Source organism: Notothenia rossii, assembly GCF_949606895.1.
Source record: "Notothenia rossii genome assembly, chromosome: 9".
Lineage (NCBI taxonomy): Eukaryota > Metazoa > Chordata > Actinopteri > Perciformes > Nototheniidae > Notothenia > Notothenia rossii.
In genome coordinates this window covers 72,865,335-72,882,808 of record NC_136907.1, presented here as the reverse complement: position 1 = coordinate 72,882,808, position 17,474 = coordinate 72,865,335, and the positions used below count along the sequence as shown (strand labels likewise).

The 17,474-nt window shown below is 40.9% G+C and overlaps 2 protein-coding genes across 3 annotated transcripts in view; one reads left to right on the top strand and one right to left on the bottom strand.

Moving 5' to 3' along the window:
* Positions 1–660: 660 nt before the first annotated feature.
* LOC307017885 (uncharacterized protein) lies at positions 661–4,556 on the top strand. The gene is made up of 2 exons (XM_079647785.1): positions 661–1,241; positions 3,187–4,556. Exons 1-2 carry the CDS (start codon positions 950–952, stop codon positions 4,074–4,076), a joined length of 1,182 nt encoding a protein of 393 aa, XP_079503911.1. The 5' UTR covers positions 661–949; the 3' UTR covers positions 4,077–4,556.
* Positions 4,557–6,644: 2,088 nt separating this feature from the next.
* The window catches only part of nectin4b (nectin cell adhesion molecule 4b), a 25,528-nt gene continuing 14,698 nt past the window's right edge, over positions 6,645–17,474 (bottom strand). Inside the window, exons 5-11 of one of the 2 annotated variants that reach the window (XM_079649621.1) lie at positions 14,774–14,891; positions 11,896–12,047; positions 11,161–11,323; positions 11,002–11,077; positions 9,312–9,371; positions 7,689–7,886; positions 6,645–7,138 (exon numbers count right to left, since the gene is read on the bottom strand). In XM_079649621.1, the coding sequence (XP_079505747.1) occupies positions 6,851–7,138; positions 7,689–7,886; positions 9,312–9,371; positions 11,002–11,077; positions 11,161–11,323; positions 11,896–12,047; positions 14,774–14,891 (1,055 nt within the window). In that variant the 3' untranslated portion in view covers positions 6,645–6,850. The remainder of the gene's footprint in view (positions 7,139–7,688; positions 7,887–9,311; positions 9,372–11,001; positions 11,078–11,160; positions 11,324–11,895; positions 12,048–14,773; positions 14,892–17,474) is intronic. The other variant, XM_079649622.1, reaches the window with a different exon arrangement.

The window sequence follows — 17,474 nt, the reverse complement described above, 5'->3', positions numbered from 1 at the left end:
TTTGTATGGTTTGTATGGATGCCCATTTCCTCTAGTGACTTAGCATAAAACATAAAACTTTCAATATTTTTGAATTAGTTATCTCCTTTCTTTAATTTAGTATATAATTACTTCTGACTTAATAGCATCTTAAGATTTTTACATAAGAGCCATTCACCATGATACAACATCGTTTCTCAATATTTTGACATTTCACATAATTTTAAACATTGGATCTTATTACCTTGGATTTAATGTTTTTGACTTAGCATCTTTATCATTAAAATGTGTTATGAACCGTTTATTTGTTGTGTTAAGGAAGTGCATTTAGTCAAGCATTGTGATTAAGATAATAGAAAGGTTTTACTTGTACTTTAATTGAGTATGTTCACATTATGCTACTTAATACTTTTACTCCATTACAGTTTGTTGGCAAATGTTGTATTTTTTTACTCCACTGCATTTATTTTACAGATGAATTTACTAGCTACATTGCAGATAATTAATACAACATATAGATCAATGTATACATTATGATATATTATCATATGTTAAGCTACCCAATGGTATACATTAATTCAAATAAACCGCACATTTACCAAGTGCAACATTAAAGTGATGAACACGCTCATACATCGATAATTATAATACAATAACAAATATATTGTGCATAGATGTTGCTTAAATGGGTCTATTCTGAAAAAAGGAGTGCGGAGGAGCCTGAATGTGCGGTTTGTTTTTAGCCTTCGATTTCCTGCTAAGGCCTTTTTGTTCCTCCGCCCACGCCGTAGATCCTCAATCACATGACCAGTTTCCATTTCCTGTTACTATTGAATCGATTGTATCACACTTCCATGTTTTTCGTCTCAAACAGCAAGCGTTATGTAAATCACAGACGCTGTCACTGTCGTGTGATTTGTCGCACATATAAAGTTACTGAACACGTCCCGTCACCGCAGAGGGAAACAACATGGCGACCAACTGTGTGGTTTTCCAGAGCAAGTTAACCTCCATCATGGAGATCTTCGCTAAAGCTGCTGTGGTGGAGATCAGTAAACTGTGGGAGGACGGGTTCAACCTTGTTCAGGTGGAGCTGCGCCGCAGAGAGAGCGAGATTGAAGCGCTGAACAGAAAGCTGCTGATGATGGAAAAAGAGCGGTGTCACACTACAAGTCTGTCTTCATCATCATCATCATCATCTTCCTCACCATCTTCATCCAAAAGAGAGCAACAGAACGTGCTGCTGCCGCCCAACGGTGATGGTAAGGATGACGATCAGAGGTGGAAAAAGTACTCCGATCTTGTACAAAGTAAAAGTATTAGAGTGTAGGAATACTCTGTTACAAGTTAAAGGCATGCAGTCGAAATGCAACTACAGTGGGTGAATATAGTTGTAAAAGAGGAAGGGGAGAAGAACCTTTTCCAATCAAGTGACTCAGAATCCATCACAAGCAGAATACTTTATTTATCTCAGGGGAGAATGAGGTTTTGTGCACCATTTTTAGAAAATGAATAAATATTTCTATACACATCAGAAGTTGATGTAAAAATGTGCAACAGGGACTTGGGGTCTGTGCAGTGGTGGGAGAAGTACTCTGATTCTTTACTGAAGGAAAAGTAGCAGTACCTATTTTTACATGTACTTTGTTACAAGTAAGTCCTGCTTTCAAAAATATTAAGTAAAATTACAAAAGTATCAGCATCAACAGTACCAAAAGTAAAAATACTCATTCTGCAGATTGGTCCATTTCAGAATAATATATATATGTTTTATAATGATTGATCATTAAAGTGTCATCAAAGCTGGTAAAGGCAGCTAGTTTGAATGACTTTGTATACTGCAGGGTAGCTTGTGAATTTACTCCAGGTGGAACTAAAGTCTGATTTAAGAGTTGATTATATTTCACATCATTCATCAAAATATGGATAGTAACTAAAGGTATTACATAAATGTAGTGGAGAAAAAGTACACAATTGACCTCTGACTTGTAGTAGAAGTACACAGTAGTACAACATTGAAATACTAAATTAAGTCCCTCAGAATTGTACTTGAGTAGTACTGGAGTAAATCTACTAAGTTACTTTACACCACTGCTAACGATAAATAGTAGAAATACCAGAGTGTAGGAATACTCTGGTACAAATAAAAGTCCTGCATTCAAAATGTTACTAGTGCAAACGTGTTTTTACATGAGGCAATACACATGAGGTGTGCAACTTAACAGATATGTTCTAGTTGAAACAAAACGTCATTGTGTCCATCATCAAATGTTATTTATCAGGTAAACATTGAGGTCATGGTGATTTTCTCATGGATTTTCTCTGTGATATTATGAAACCGTACTGAGACTACCCGTTTTACACTTTTACAATTGTTTATAGTTATAGTAGTCTACCTGCTACCACTATGTGTAGTACATGTTTACTGTGCAGGGTTCTTACGGTCATTAAAAACCTGGAAAAGTCATGGGAATTCCAAATGCAAATTCCAGGCCCTGGAAAAGTTATGGAAAACAATATTTTTCCCAAAGTTTTGGAAAAGTCCTGGAAATATAACTAAAGTTGCATCAAATATAATTTACGTTTGATCTAATTGCCGAAATAGTAATACAATAATGATAATAAATACTGTATCGTATAGTAATGAAACGTAAAATGGCATTTAACTGACGAGGTGTTTTGCTGGTGAGAGATTTGAGTTGCTTTAGTCTGTAGAAGCTAGTAAGCCTATTTGTTTTGTTTTAGATGCAGACCTTATTTTCCTGTTCCATGTTAAAATAAACCATTTTCCGTGGTACCGCTGAGAGAGTAATTGTTTTGGTCATGGAAAATTAGGTAAAGGTCCTGGAGAAGTCATTGAAAATCATTTTTGAAAAAGTGTATGAAACCTGACTGTTTGTTATGTCTCAGCCACAGACACCACAAGTCTGGCAGAAACACTTGTTGGCCCTTTTGTTCCTAAACTGGTTGATCTGAAAGCTTTGAAACCTCACTTGAAGTTTAAATAGTTTCACCTTCGCACATACTACCAGAATCATCCTAATTTAACAGCTCACTTGTGTACCAGTCTTTGTAAACTAACTACAGTTGAATTTACCAAAATTGGCACATCTGTCACATAGAAAAAAATATCTTCACAACAATATTTTGCAATGGAGCTGTCCGATTAAATGCCTGTTTTAAAATGCACCTGCTTTGTCATTTCAGGGCCGATTATAGATTCAGTGCAGACATTGTGTTCTGATCCGAGCGTCAGAGAGAAGGCGGACACTTCAGCGAATCACCAAACGTCGCCATCCCAGACAGAAGAGATACAATGTGAGCAGCTCAAGTCGGACCTCTGTTATAGTGACGATGATGACGATGAAGACCTAATAGTGAAACTCGAGGACGAGGACGACGTTCAGATCGTGGAGCAGACTGTGGAAACGGATCACGGCGTTAACGATGGTCCCCTTGAGCTGGAGGTGGACCTCCAACCTGTCGAGGCGATGGAGGAACAAGAGAGCCAGCAGTGGTCGTCTGTTTCCGTGGGAGACAGCGACACTGCGGACGACTCGGACTGCTTCTTTGAGCCGAAGCAGCTGGCACAACATCTGGACTCAGAAATCCTGCTCATTCAGAACGCTTTGGACATTTTTGAAAGTTCCTCCGAGGCAGCGTACTCGGACAGGTTTATGAGGGATGATGGACAAGGTGCATCGAGTAAATCAACCATGACTTTAAGCCAAGCTCAGCCGAGTCAAACTACAGAAGCGATACACCCAGAGAGAGGAGTGTCCATCAGGTTCTGCCCAGATAAACAATCTCCAACTAAAGACTTATCAGCTTTTAACCCGGACAGCCGATTCTTTCTTTTTAACGACCCCGAGTTGCATAAAACGATAGCGAGTGGCCGCATTAAGGAGAAGTGGTACATCTGCCCGTTCTGCGGTAAAAGCTTCGATCGCGTCAGCCATCTGGAGATTCATCAGAGGATTCACACGGGAGAGAAGCCGTACACATGCGAGACGTGTGGAAAGTGCTTCTCTCAGAGGAGCAACCTGCGCACTCACCAGCGGACTCACAGAGAGGCTCTTTCCCAAAACGCAGTTTGAAGATTGTTGTGAGAAAATATGTGTGTCGAGATGAACTAACCAATTCCCTTTTTATAACACTAAAGAGTCATGTAGCGGACTGATTTTACTGTGCATTTGGTCTTTATTTTAAAATATATTTTAACTTTGACATAGGTTGGAGTGTAAAGACTCATTTTTGGACTTGTGTAGTTCGTTAACCCAGCCAGTTAAGAAATTCATAGAGAAAAACATGTGGGGACATCCCGCACCTCTCGCAAGATGGTAAACCTTGCAAATCTACACATGAACATTATTTCAGTTATCAGAAATCATGAGGATGTTAACTTGTAAAGCAGGAAATCTAATATAGTTTCAAAAATGTTGCGTTTCTGCAGCAGCTGTGATCTATGATCCCGCTATCTTCATGTTTGATGTAACACAAACTAAATAGTTTGACATTTTTAATAAAGAACAACGACTCATACGCTGTACTTTTACAAATAAACCTTTTAACATTTATATGTCTCTTTTTCAATTTCATAGAAAAACACTGAGTAAATAAACAAAAAATGTACATTTCGACACAACCGGGACGCTGATACAGATCGTTGCTCTGCTGTTTGGGTCTGGATACCAGTTAGCTGTTTGGGTCTGGATACCAGTTAGCTGTTTGGGTCTGGATACCAGTTAGCTGTTTGGGTCTGGATACCAGTTAGCTGTTTGGGTCTGGATACCAGTTAGCTGTTTGGGTCTGGATACCAGTTAGCTGTTTGGGTCTGGATACCAGTTAGCTGTTTGGGTCTGGATACCAGTTAGCTGCTTGGGTCTGGATACCAGTTAGCTGTTTGGGTCTGGATACCAGTTAGCTGTTTGGGTCTGGATACCAGTTAGCTGTTTGGGTCTGGATACCAGTTAGCTGCTTGGGTCTGGATACCAGTTAGCTGTTTGGGTCTGGATACCAGTTAGCTGCTTGGGTCTGGATACCAGTTAGCTGCTTGGGTCTGGATACCAGTTAGCTGTTTGGGTCTGGATACCAGTTAGCTGTTTGGGTCTGGATACCAGTTAGCTGTTTGGGTCTGGATACCAGTTAGCTGTTTGGGTCTGGATACCAGTTAGCTGTTTGGGTCTGGATACCAGTTAGCTGTTTGGGTCTGGATACCAGTTAGCTGTTTGGGTCTGGATACCAGTTAGCTGCTTGGGTCTGGATACCAGTTAGCTGCTTGGGTCTGGATACCAGTTAGCTGCTTGTATCCATAAAGTAACCGTCTGTTCAGGTCTGCACCCTTTTTGACATTCTTGTAGTTGAACTTTAATGACTTACATTTATACAGTATCTCCTTATAGCTCTTCCTTATTTACATACATATGTTACACACACATCAGCTTCATCTGGGCTGAAAATACCAAAGCTTTGAGGACAGTTGACTCTTGACATGACCAGACATTCGAGCTCAGAAACGGTGTCCCTGTCTTTATGCTCCTCCCTGAAGGATTGTAAACTAGGCACCTCATGTTGGCAGTCAGGATAAATTGGGACTCTCCCTTTTGTGGATTTACATATGTACACGTCACCAGAGCAGAGGTTGGGTGATTTCGACCCCCTGCAGTTAAAACAGTAAACATTCTTGTAACAGGAACCTTCTTCCTTACACGTTCAAGGAGAACATGATTTCTAATTTACATGCTATTGTGGTTAAAGCCAAAAAATGCCGTCAACCAAATTAATTAGGATAGAAACATTTCTGAATATTGGGCACCCTGGTGGTCATTCATACCACCTCTAGGTCTTGTCTGGTAAGGAACCTTACCCTTATTTCCTATTATCTCTCCACTGTCTAATAAAGCCATCAGATGCCCCCAAATATTATTTAAAGGTCCCCTATTGTACTGTTGTTCATCGATATATTATAGGTCTCAGATATATACAAACATGTCTCTGAAGTGTTTGGCTCCAAACACCAAACAGATCATTGCAGCATTACCCATAATCCCCTCTGTTTCAGCCCTGTTTCCAAAGTGCTGATTCTCTGTCTGTTACTTTAGATGAAAATAAGGAGCCCCTCCCCACGCCCCTCTGAGAGAGATTTGGTTAGAAAGAACACAATGGTGGCCTAGGAGGAGATTCAGGTGATAAGGTGGGGGGGGTTACCTTGGTTGGTGATTGGCTAATGGTTACACAAGCCAACACATCGTTATGACATCATAAAGTGGCCAAAATCTGATCAGCTCATTTTCAGACAGGTTTTTATAAAAATGGATCAGGAAAAAAAGAGAGAGAATCTTTTTTTCCTGAAACTTTCAGAGTCTCTTTCCACAGAGGGGACACATGTTGATGTAGAAGAGACATGAACAAGTGGATTTTGCATAATAGGTGACCTTTAAGCGCTCAAATTGGACGACCCATAGCCGGCTGGTTGGGATAAATAACTCTTTGGCTAAAACGCCCTGATCAGAGATTTCCCAGATCAGTTTGATTCCCAGCTGGCCAACAGTTTGCTGCATATCGTTCCCCTTCTCTTTCCCCCCCCCCACAGTCGTTTTCACGACCAAATAAAAAAGGTATAAAATGCCCGCCCGCCTGCCCGCCCGCCCGCCCGCCCCCCCCCAAAAAAAAGTCCCAATTAATGTCATGAGGATAAAGGATAAACAATTTACAAGACAGAGGCAAAATATTCAAGTTTGGATCTATCCTGGGGGAAATTACCCCGTGCAGTCAATGTATACAAAACAAACATCCCGTTTGAAAAAGAAAAAGGTCCTTTTAGATGCAGGGATGCCGGCTCCTTTCATGTTCTGTGTTTGGATGATCTGTTCTAGATGATCTGTCCTCGGGGGTGCAGCAGGATGGCGTTGGAGTGCGGCTTCGGCCTGAGGATCCCGTTGCTGTAGTAGAAGTGGTTGTTGAGGGCCTCTGAGATGTGGTAGGAGCTGCTGCCCACCTCCTCCTCGTGCCCCTCCACCACCGGGGGAGGGGGCCAGTCCTCTCCCACCCCCTGTGGAGAGTCTCCCTCTCTGGGGGGGGCCGGGTCCGGCTGTGTGGGCCCATCGCCTTCGTCCTGCTGGGCCTTCAGGGGAACCAGGGAAGAGGGCAGACCTGAGTCCTGGTTTAGACAGCATAAAAACACATTACTGTTTCTCTGATGATAAAAGGTCTGGGTGTAGAAACAATTTACGCCTATGCCTTTTCATAAATTAAAATGGTACAAAAGTCCTTCGTTAAATGTAACTGACAATATACAATGATCTGAAAACACTGGGGGTGAAATGTATTCAGATACTTAACTTAAAAAACCACAAACACACAAAGAAAAAACCGCATTAAACCTTTACTGTGTTCAAGGTAGCAATAAAGACTAAATACGGTTATGATGCGTTCACTGGAATCAGTCCAAAAGTTTAGACCGCATGTATACTTGTACATAAATCAAAGAAAAGGTGATGATTTGAAAACAGACAGAGCTAACCAGACAAAGAACTTGTACTAAAAAAAATCCCAGCTGCTGAATATGGAGTTTGTCTGCAGTGTGTTCCTAAGAATATCTCTGACAGTGATGATGCCAATTTGGCAGTAAGTAAAACACGATACTGTGTGACACATCAGCAGCGAAACTGGCTGCTTCATGGAGTAACCCCTCAGGTGCTGACACATACCAGCGACATGTTGCTGCTCTTCAGGTACGACTCCACCCTCCTCCTGCGCTCCTCCTTCTCCTCCAGCTCTGCTCCTCTCAGGCTCTCCCTGCCGTTTTGCCAGACAACGGGACGTCCCAGTTCGTCCACCTCCACCACCCCCGAGGGCCCCCACTTCCCCCCCAGAGTGGACTGGCTGCCTCGGTAGATGGGCTGTTCCTAAAAGGGAGCAGACCCAAACAGTCACAACACTTAGAACAGCTGTTTGAACCTCAACCTGAGCTTTTGAAAGAACACGCATAACATTCATCTGTCTGCAACTCATATATATCAATATTCCAATTATCATAGACTATTCTGCACTGTTTCTATTATATTCAGTTTCTATTATATTCTGTTTCTATTATATTCTGTTTCTATTATATTCTGTTTCTATTATAGAGGGTTCATACACTTTTTCACCAATGATCCATGACCTTTACCTAATTTTCCATTACCAAATAAATTACTCTTTCTCAGCGTACCACTGAAAATGGTTTATTTTAACATGGTAAGCTAGAAAATAAGGTCTGCATATGAAACATGTTGTGCCGATCTAAAACAAATCAAATAGTAGGCTTACTAGCTTCTACAGACTAAAGCAATTCAAATCTCTCACCAGCAAAACACCTCGTCAGTTAAATGCCATTTTACGTTTCATTACTCTACAATACAGTATTTATTATCATTATAGTATAACTATTTCCGCGATTAGCTAAAATATAAATTATATTTGATGCAACTTTAGTTATATTTCCATGACTTTTCCAAAAATTTGGGGAAAATATTGTTTTCTAAAACTTTTCCAGGGCCTGGAATTTGCATTTTGAATTTCCATGACTTTTCCAGGTTTTTAATGACCGTAAGAACCCGGATTATATTCTGTTTCTATTATATTTTATTTACTTATACTCTTTTATTGTGTTGCACTGTTGGAGGAGCCTGTGACCTAAGATTTTCAATCATAACTACACTGTAGCTATGCACACATGACAATAAAAGCCTTGAAACTTGAAACTTTGACTCGTCTCAACAATGCCAATTGAGCAACTGTAAATATTTATCATTGGTTGCTTTTGAAATTAATCATTTCAATAAAAATAAAAACTAACCGTGTGTTATCTTGGAGGAAAGAAAGCAAGCGAAACCACATTTTTGGTACAGATTTGACAGTTTTCATTCAAAATGTGGAAAATCGATCTTCAAGACCAGATGTTTCTTACTTTCACAGTGAAAAACACTTTAAAGACAATTCTGTCTTTCAAGGGGACGTGATGTTTCCATTCAATCCAGAATACTGAATGAAGAATATTGAGTAACAGGACTTCTGGTAAATCAGTATGGACAGTATGTTTGACAGCAGATGGATAATCTTTCATTTATGCAAAGTTTGGAAAGAACAGTATGTTGTTTGGATCAAATCAAAATGAATAACTGGATGGTCAGGGTTTCCGGCAAATGATTGCTTGCTCTACCAGATCAATTTGAGGAGAGGTCTGCCTTCCATAGTGTTTTCAATAGGTAAGAGGGAGGCCTTTTGCAAGATGGGGTGTAATGTCATGAAATGTTCAGAGACTACTAAATGTCATAGAGTGTTGGACTCACCAGAGAGTTTTCGCTGTTTTTCATTCGGCTGTCTACTCTGAGCAGGCCGTAATCTTCAGACTGGGAACAAAAAGAGAGTTAATCAAAGTTAGTGATAAATAGAATCCACACAGAACGAGATATTACAGTTTTTCTCAATTGCTAAACCCACTATTTAGAATCAAAATTCATTTCTTCAAAACAAGAACATAGCCATCTAAACAGAAACACACTTGCCATAACTCTGAATATCTTTTGCAAAATGCACTTACATGACCAAAACTGAAAATACTGGTCACAAAAAAGAATAAGTCGATCGAAACAGAACAAATTGTCCTCTAATGAGACAAATGTGTTTTCATAACTGAAACTCCGGTCACCATAACAACACATTCTACCATAACAATATACATTTCTTGCAAAGTGCTCTAAGGCACTCAAAACTAAAAATACCCCTTCCAAAACCAGATACCTTCTCCAAAAACAAACATTTGTCAGCTCATTAGAAGACTATTTGAACAGTCATTATTAAGTGGCACACTAAATACTGACTACAATCATCAATACACAAACCTCAAGCTATCGATATTGGAAACTGAACGGAAAACTGACAAGTTGGGAGAAACAAACGTACATATAGGAAAAACAGTGTGTTACTGTAACTATGTCATTGTTTTTATGTCTCATTTTCAGTAGAGCACCGTAACAGAAACAAAAGATGAATAGCAATACACTGGAAAAAAATGATGTAAATCAGCAGTAAAGCAGAGAATGAGATCTATATAGCTTTACTGATCTGCTCTTTGGCGTCTGTCTGGCCACATAGCCTCATCTACGTCACAGCGTATGTCTTCCCTTGCAAGGCAGCGTAGGAAATATCTCCTTGCGTGTCGACACCACCCTTGACAAACATCTTACTGAAGTGAGGGAGGTCTTTTATAGGATTCTCACTAATTACAATTACTATAGGAAATTCATTGATGTCAGCTGTGAGCAATTCATTTACATGGAAGTGAAGTACTCAATTCACCCCAATGCAAAAAAAAACATTTCTCAATGTGCAAAAAGGAAAAGACCACAATTACTGACTGTAAAAATGTTGTATCAGCTATAGCTAATCCTCCCCATATGAACATCTCAAAGAGCTATGTAAGTCATATCAACACTATTATAGCTTTACCGGCACCATTTAAAAAAATATTTTAAGTACAGTCATGCAAATTCTATCATGTAAATGTTTTCAATGTAACATCATTACTGTAAGGTATACAGTACATTCCATGCAGTTACCTTTTTCAATGGGGTGATTGACTGATAACAAGTGTTAATATTTTGCACATCAAGTGTCAATTAGTGTAGCTATGGTCTAAGTTTATGAGGAAGTGTTATCCACTGTGAGAAGATTATTTTTGTTTTGTAGACATGAGTTACACAAAAGATTTTTGATGTTTGTGTAGAGAATTGTAACTTCAGTTAGAGAATTGTGTGATCTGTTTTGCAAAACACTGCTTAGCATCTGCATTTTGTGTGATATCAATGATAAATGGTATACTGTTGTAGAGAAATGGTTTTCTGTTTCGATGGCTGTGCTGTTGGTTTGATGAAAGGAATTTTGATTCTAAATACTGGGTTTAGCGATTGAGAAAAACTGTAATAATGCATGTCTATGAACTCTGTGCGTGCGTGCGTGCGTGCGTGCGTGCGTGCGTACCTGCACTCTGGGGTCTGTGCTGACTGAGTTGAGTCTCCTAAAGGAGGCTTGTCTGGAGAAGCTTTGAATTTCCTCCCTGGCGAAATGAAAGGAAATAAAGGAAATAAATACAAGTATATTTCAGTTCCTGGAAAGAACATAGTTTGTGGGTCAGCTTACGTTTTCTCGCTGAGCTCCATCTCCAGCTTCTTGTTTTTGTGTCGATGGTAGCGGTTGACCAGCAGGACGACCAGGACCAGCGCCACGACCAACGCCCCGGCCGACGCCCCGATGATGATCAGAAGCAGGTTTCCGACGGGGGTCTCACCCTGTCGTCTGGTCTCTGAAAGAAGGATAAGGACAGGGAGACATGAGGACATTTTCTTACATAAAACACAGCAACACAAACTACAGTGATGTCGTGTTATACAGAATCTCTGATCCTGACTGATCTCTTCATGCCTTCTATCCACCACTAGAGGGCAGCCATTGTGCATAATTACTACAAATCCAAAAGGAGAAGTTTCTTTGTATATTTTGTTTTACTTTTGCTATCTGGATATGACAACGACTTTCACAGTTTATTACTTACATTAAGTGAAGTTATCTATCTTAACTATTTTATAGTTAAATATTCTTTTTTTAAATGCCCTTAAAAGATATACAACGTAAAAATCTTAACATTTGATGGTGAATTGCATTAAAATAAACACCTTATTGTGTATTTGGAAGAAAAAAATGTATCTGGAAGAAGGGATGTTATAGAAGCAAAATAGCCCAAACTCAATTGTACTTATAGATCCATGTATTGGTCCTCTCATGTCCCTATTCTACAATACCAGCAAAGCATACAGTCGCCGGAGAGTTTCCCCTTTAAAACCTTTGTGATTTGTAGCAAAGCTGAAGTGCACTTACCTGTGACTGTTACTGTAAACTCTGCTGCTCCTGCTCCCACCTCGTTCCTGACCACACACTCGTAGACCCCGCTGTCATTCATTCGCAGGGCCCGCCCAAAAACTAGTTTTTCTCCAACCATGGACACCAAATCCGGCAAAGCCCCTCCTTTCCTGTGAATAATCAGAGCAAAATGTCACGATTACTTGGCAATGATGATGCACATGACATGGACTCATCAATCAAAAACAGACAGAAACCTGTGACTCAACGCCCGAAACAAAAGCTGTGCAATCTTGCATTCCAGTTTAAAATATTTGTGTTGAGAAGAACACACACATATCTATGAAAGAGGATTAGGGCCACAAGAGAAAAAATGTGTGGGATGTGACAAGAAGAGTGGCCCTCAACCGCTTCCGTACAAACCAAAACAGCAGCATTATGTGTGCAAAAAACTGGCATGCATGACGGAAATGTTTCTGCAGAAATAAATGCTACACAGGATCAGGTTCACCAAAGAGTGTAACCACCAATTCACCTGCAGCTGAACCAAAACCGGCTGGGCTTACAAACTGGCGCCCATTGATGTGAATACACCCAATAAATACTGGGTTTGAGGGATTTAAGCAGGTCCGGCAAGCCCCTCTGAAGACATCACAGGCCACATGAAGGAGAGCCAGTTTCTGATCAGGTCCACTGAGGGGGTCATGTTGCATCGGTTTCACCGTGCCGCAGCAGCATCCCCCCAAACTGGAGCCAGCTCAGATTTCTTTTCTCAAAACCCCACCTAGCTTCTCTAACCAGCGCTTTGTAAAAGAGTGAAAGGTGGAGATTGCATCCGACACAGAGGAGAAGGTGGAAAATGATACAGATACAGTGAGAAATCCACTTTTAGCAGCCAAAAAGATTCTTATCTGTTTTGTGCTGCCTCACAATCTTTGTAAGGGAGTTATCAAAGCATCAAACAGTGAGATGCAGGTTGGTGTTTTTTGTTACATGTATGCAGAGCAAGGCTATCACTTTCCCCTTGTTTCCAGTCTTCATGCTAAGCTAAGATAAATATATGAAAGTTAAAAGCTTCATATTTACTGTAGAGACACAAGAGTGGGACTGCTCTTCCTTTCTAAAGCCCCAAAATAAAGTTAACAAGTGCATTTCCTAATATATTGACGTATTAAGAGTTGAAAACGAACGTCTCTGGGCTTAAACACAGGATGAGTTCTTACTGATGATCGCGCCAATGGGTCTGCGCGGTTGAAAAGATTTAATCCAGAATAATCTTAATATTTCAAGATTGCTTCATGGCTGAAATATGTCTCACTCAGCACACACAACATTTGATCATTGTGTATTCAGTCGGAGCTGTAATGGCTGGTACAGTGTCTCTAATTTAAGTACAGACCCTGTGTTTTACCAGGCATTAAAGTGATATTTAAAGCATGGCACTATGATTAAGTGCTTAGCATTCGTCTCCTGCTCTTCCTTGTGTCGCGCTCTCCCCTCCCTCGTGTGAAAATATCTCCCTGGCTCTTTTTCTGACTTCAAATTGCGCAACACGACACCGCCGCTTTTATTCTGAGATGAATTGAGGCAGGATAGAAAGGCGCCCTCCTTCAGATTGAAGCACACTTCATTGTTGTTAATGGGGGGTGTAGACCGTGTGTATGCGTGGTAGCGGTGGCTTATATATGCTTGGAGACACATTCCAGTGCCATGTAAAGAGCAGGCTAGCAGCATCGCAGTGGGGTGAATTAACATGTAATTGGCAGACAGCCAGACAGCCTTAATGTGTGTGTGTGTGTGTGTGTGTGTGTGTGTGTGTGGCCTAGCATTACTATACTTGTGGGGACCTAAATCTGTTTAAACAGTCACGTGTGGGGACTCGCCTCCCTTATGGGGACAAAATGGAGGTCCCCATGAGGGGAATCATTCATTTTAGGGTGAAGACTTGGTTAGGGCTGGGGTAAGGGTAAGGTTAAGGTTAAAGGTTAGGGTTAGGCATGTGTTGGTTGGTATGGTTAAGGTTAAGGTAAAGGCCCAGATACACCGGCCCGAAATCGGCAGTAAATGGGAGTCGGGCCGAACATGAGCGTAGGCACGCCCTATTCGGAGTGGTGTGCGCCGCACCGTCGGGTCTTTTCTGCCGACCTGACGCCTTTTCTTGCCGATTCCCGGAAGTCGGACAAAGGGATAACACTGATTGGCTGTTCAGCTAGCGAATCAGTGCATGAGAAGCGTTAACAGAAGTGAGGGAGGTAAACAAATGATTTTAAATGGAAGATGGAACACACACGGACGGCTATTTCACCTCATCGGTTTATAGAGCTCCTGTTCGTTCATGTTTTCAATGGACGAGAGTGAAAATGGAAAGAAAAACGCTAATTGTTGTTTGTTTATATCACGGAGTCTGTTCTTCTTCTCTGTCTTCCGGTTGTTGCCTCTTTTGAATGATGAATACACATTACCGCCGCCTGCTGGTAAAGAGAGTTATTGCCACTCACGCATACGCAGTTCATATGTGCTCGGCTCGGATTTGCGGTGTGTTCCAGTGCGCGAAGTCGGCAAATACGCAGGAGAGTCCGGCGACGCAACAGTCGGTGTCGGCGACTTCTCAGGTGACTGGCCGGTGTATCTGGGCCTTTAGGGTTAGGGTTAGGTTAGGGTAGGGTTAGGGTTAGGAGGTCCCCATGAGGGGAATCATTAATTTTAGGGTGAAAACTTGGTTAGGTTCAGGGTTAGGGTTAGGGTTAGGCATGTGTTGGTTATGGTTAAGGTTAGGATAAGTCTCCAGGAAATGCATGTAAGTCAATGTAATGTCCCCTGAAGTGATGTACACATGGTGTGTGTGTGTGTGTGTGTGTGTGTGTGTGTGTGTGTGTGTGTGTGTGTGAGACAGTACCTCGTCCAGGTGATGTTCTGAGGTTTGGGGTATCCTCTGCCGCTGCAGATCATCTCAGCATTCTCCATACCCACATACCAGTCCTCTGTAGCGGAGGAGATGGTGGCATCTGGGGGGTCTGATATAGAAACAAAGACATAAGCATGCAGTCACACAACATGTGTACACAATTGCTGCATGGTAGAGCAAAGAGGATTTGTATCAGGTCATTTAACGGGGCCCTATTCTGCTTATTTTCAGGTTCATATCAGTATGTAGTGTCTCCACTGGGACATGTCTCCATGCTCAAAAAGCTTTTTATTTCTCTCATACTGCCTGTGCTGCAGCACCTCTTTTCACCCTCTGTCTGAAACCAGAGCCCAGTCTGCTCTGATTGGTTAGCTGGCCGACTCTGTTGTGATTGGTCAACCGTTTAGAGATGTCCCGCCCCTTAGCCTATCACGGGCTATGTATTGGGGCGCTAGCCAATAGAAGCGCAAATGTTATGTAGTGATGTCACTATGTTACGTAAAATCTGACAATCGATGTGTACACAAACCTAAATAACACACTACAGGAAAAGGAAAATTCCAAAAAGCAAAATAGGGCCGCTTTAAAGAAAGCTTTCAAACCATAAAACCTACTCAAATGTTTGTCTTTATTTATCCAAAGATCAAGTTGCCTCAGATTTAAAGCTGTTATTTCAGCATTACTTCATGTCCTCATTCTGACGACACTTGCAGAAGTGGGACAAAGTCAATGGTTTGCAAGTCTCAAAAAAGTCCTACGGCTTGGAATGAATTCTAGAGTTGAGTTAAAGTTGGGTTTGAAGTCGTTATGCATCACATTTCTGACAGTTTGAACAGTAAAAGAATGTGTGTTCTTAAAGTATGTCCTTTCAGTGACAATTTAATTTCTGAGGTAAATGTTTTGCATTTTTCTGACGACCTTAGAGTCTTTACGTGTAGATGTGACAATCGTAGGTATTATGGGAAGTCCGTCTGCTTGTTTGCACGGCCAGACGGATCTTTTCCTCATGCTCAGGACATGTGATTGGCTGTCAGACGTATTCAAGTAATGTACATCCATTGTTAGGAAAAATACAAAATAATTAAAATATAGAGCTTTTTAATATTTGGGATCAAGTCATTCCAAGAGAAAAATGTGGATGTGTAAAGAAGTCGTTGCAAGTCAGATTTGGATCAAGTCAAGTCTAAAGTCATCAGATACATGACTCCACTCTTCTGTACACCATTGAGCTGGACAAAGAGCGATTGTGCCCTGAAGGAACTAAAGTTTTAGTGCTTCTCTCCGACTGCACTGAGAGTAATCGTGGAGGAAGAAGCATTACTCATACACTTTCCCAGCAACCTGCCAATATTATCTAATGTTTAGTCGACTGCCAACTATTTATTTTCTCCACAGAAAGGATAAGCTATACAAATATCTCTGGCGGGGAAACTAAAAGGGACAAATGTCATTGGTGAAACTAGCCATTAGCAGGGGGAGCTAAAATAACTGGTCGATAGCCCAGCCGAGAAGGCTGAGCTAAGTCCTGAATTAATACTATATACTTATTTAGAGCAGATTCACACCATGCATTGTTCCCAATTGAGACGTTAGGAATACCCAAACAGTTCAGAGATGTGCTCTATTTTACAAAATGTTGTGTAGAAAAGAAGTGAAGCTGCATCTGCAAAAAAGTTAGATAAATCGTGGTGGTTGGAAAAAACGACACCGGAAAGATCTCAGAAAATTTAAAAATGATATTTAAATATTTGGAAAACTACTTGAAAACAGTAAACCATGAGGATTTCTTTGTTTGTAGTGTGGATTTAGAGCATAGCCATGCTGACTTAGTCATTAGGTTAGAAAGTGTCCTAGTTGTCTATTCAAGTTCAAACAAGATCGAAGTTGGCTCATCTTGGAAATCCTGCAAACTGCTAACCTTATTAAGTCATGACGAACAACATCACAGTCTTTTTTTTTTTTTTTGACTGTAATAGATACTCCACACTGCTGACATGTTGACATGTTATTGCAGGTAAAGCACAGCTGGAGCTGAAAATAAGGAATGAATAACTGCTGCATTTCATCAAAGTGTTCCCACGGCTCTGCTGTGACTTCCTTATGGACACGCCTTCATTTAATAATAGTTTTATCGGATTGATTGATCCTTTAGCCAAGAAGGTCCCAATGGGATCAAATATGCCTACCTCCAGGGAGAACTGGTCAAGTGGGCAGCTTTCACATGAAATACTTCAACATGTTGAAACACATGGAATACAGATTGAAGCAAATAGTATAAGAGGTGAGAGGGACATATTGACCGGAGAACACATTCAATCCTAGTCAACAAAATGAGGATTTATCTAATTAGTTACACTTGTTGTTGCAAGAGTTTCCTTTATTTCCTTAGAAGATTCCAAAGCAAAGCCCATGCTATGACCTGCCAAAGACATCCTCTGCACATTTGGACAGGGACGGGTGGCGCAGTGGTCTGTGCGTTTGATCATCAGACCAAGGGGGCGTTGGGGAACTCCAGTTCAAAACCCACTGCGTCAGGCCGTTGTGTCCTTGGGCAAGACACTTCACCCGAATTTGCTCCTGTGGGTATTGTCCACAGTACATGACCATTACATGTATGTATGATCTGTATGTGTAATGTGTATTTGTAAAGCGCTTTGAGAGTCATTGATAAAGCGCTATAATAAATATAAGG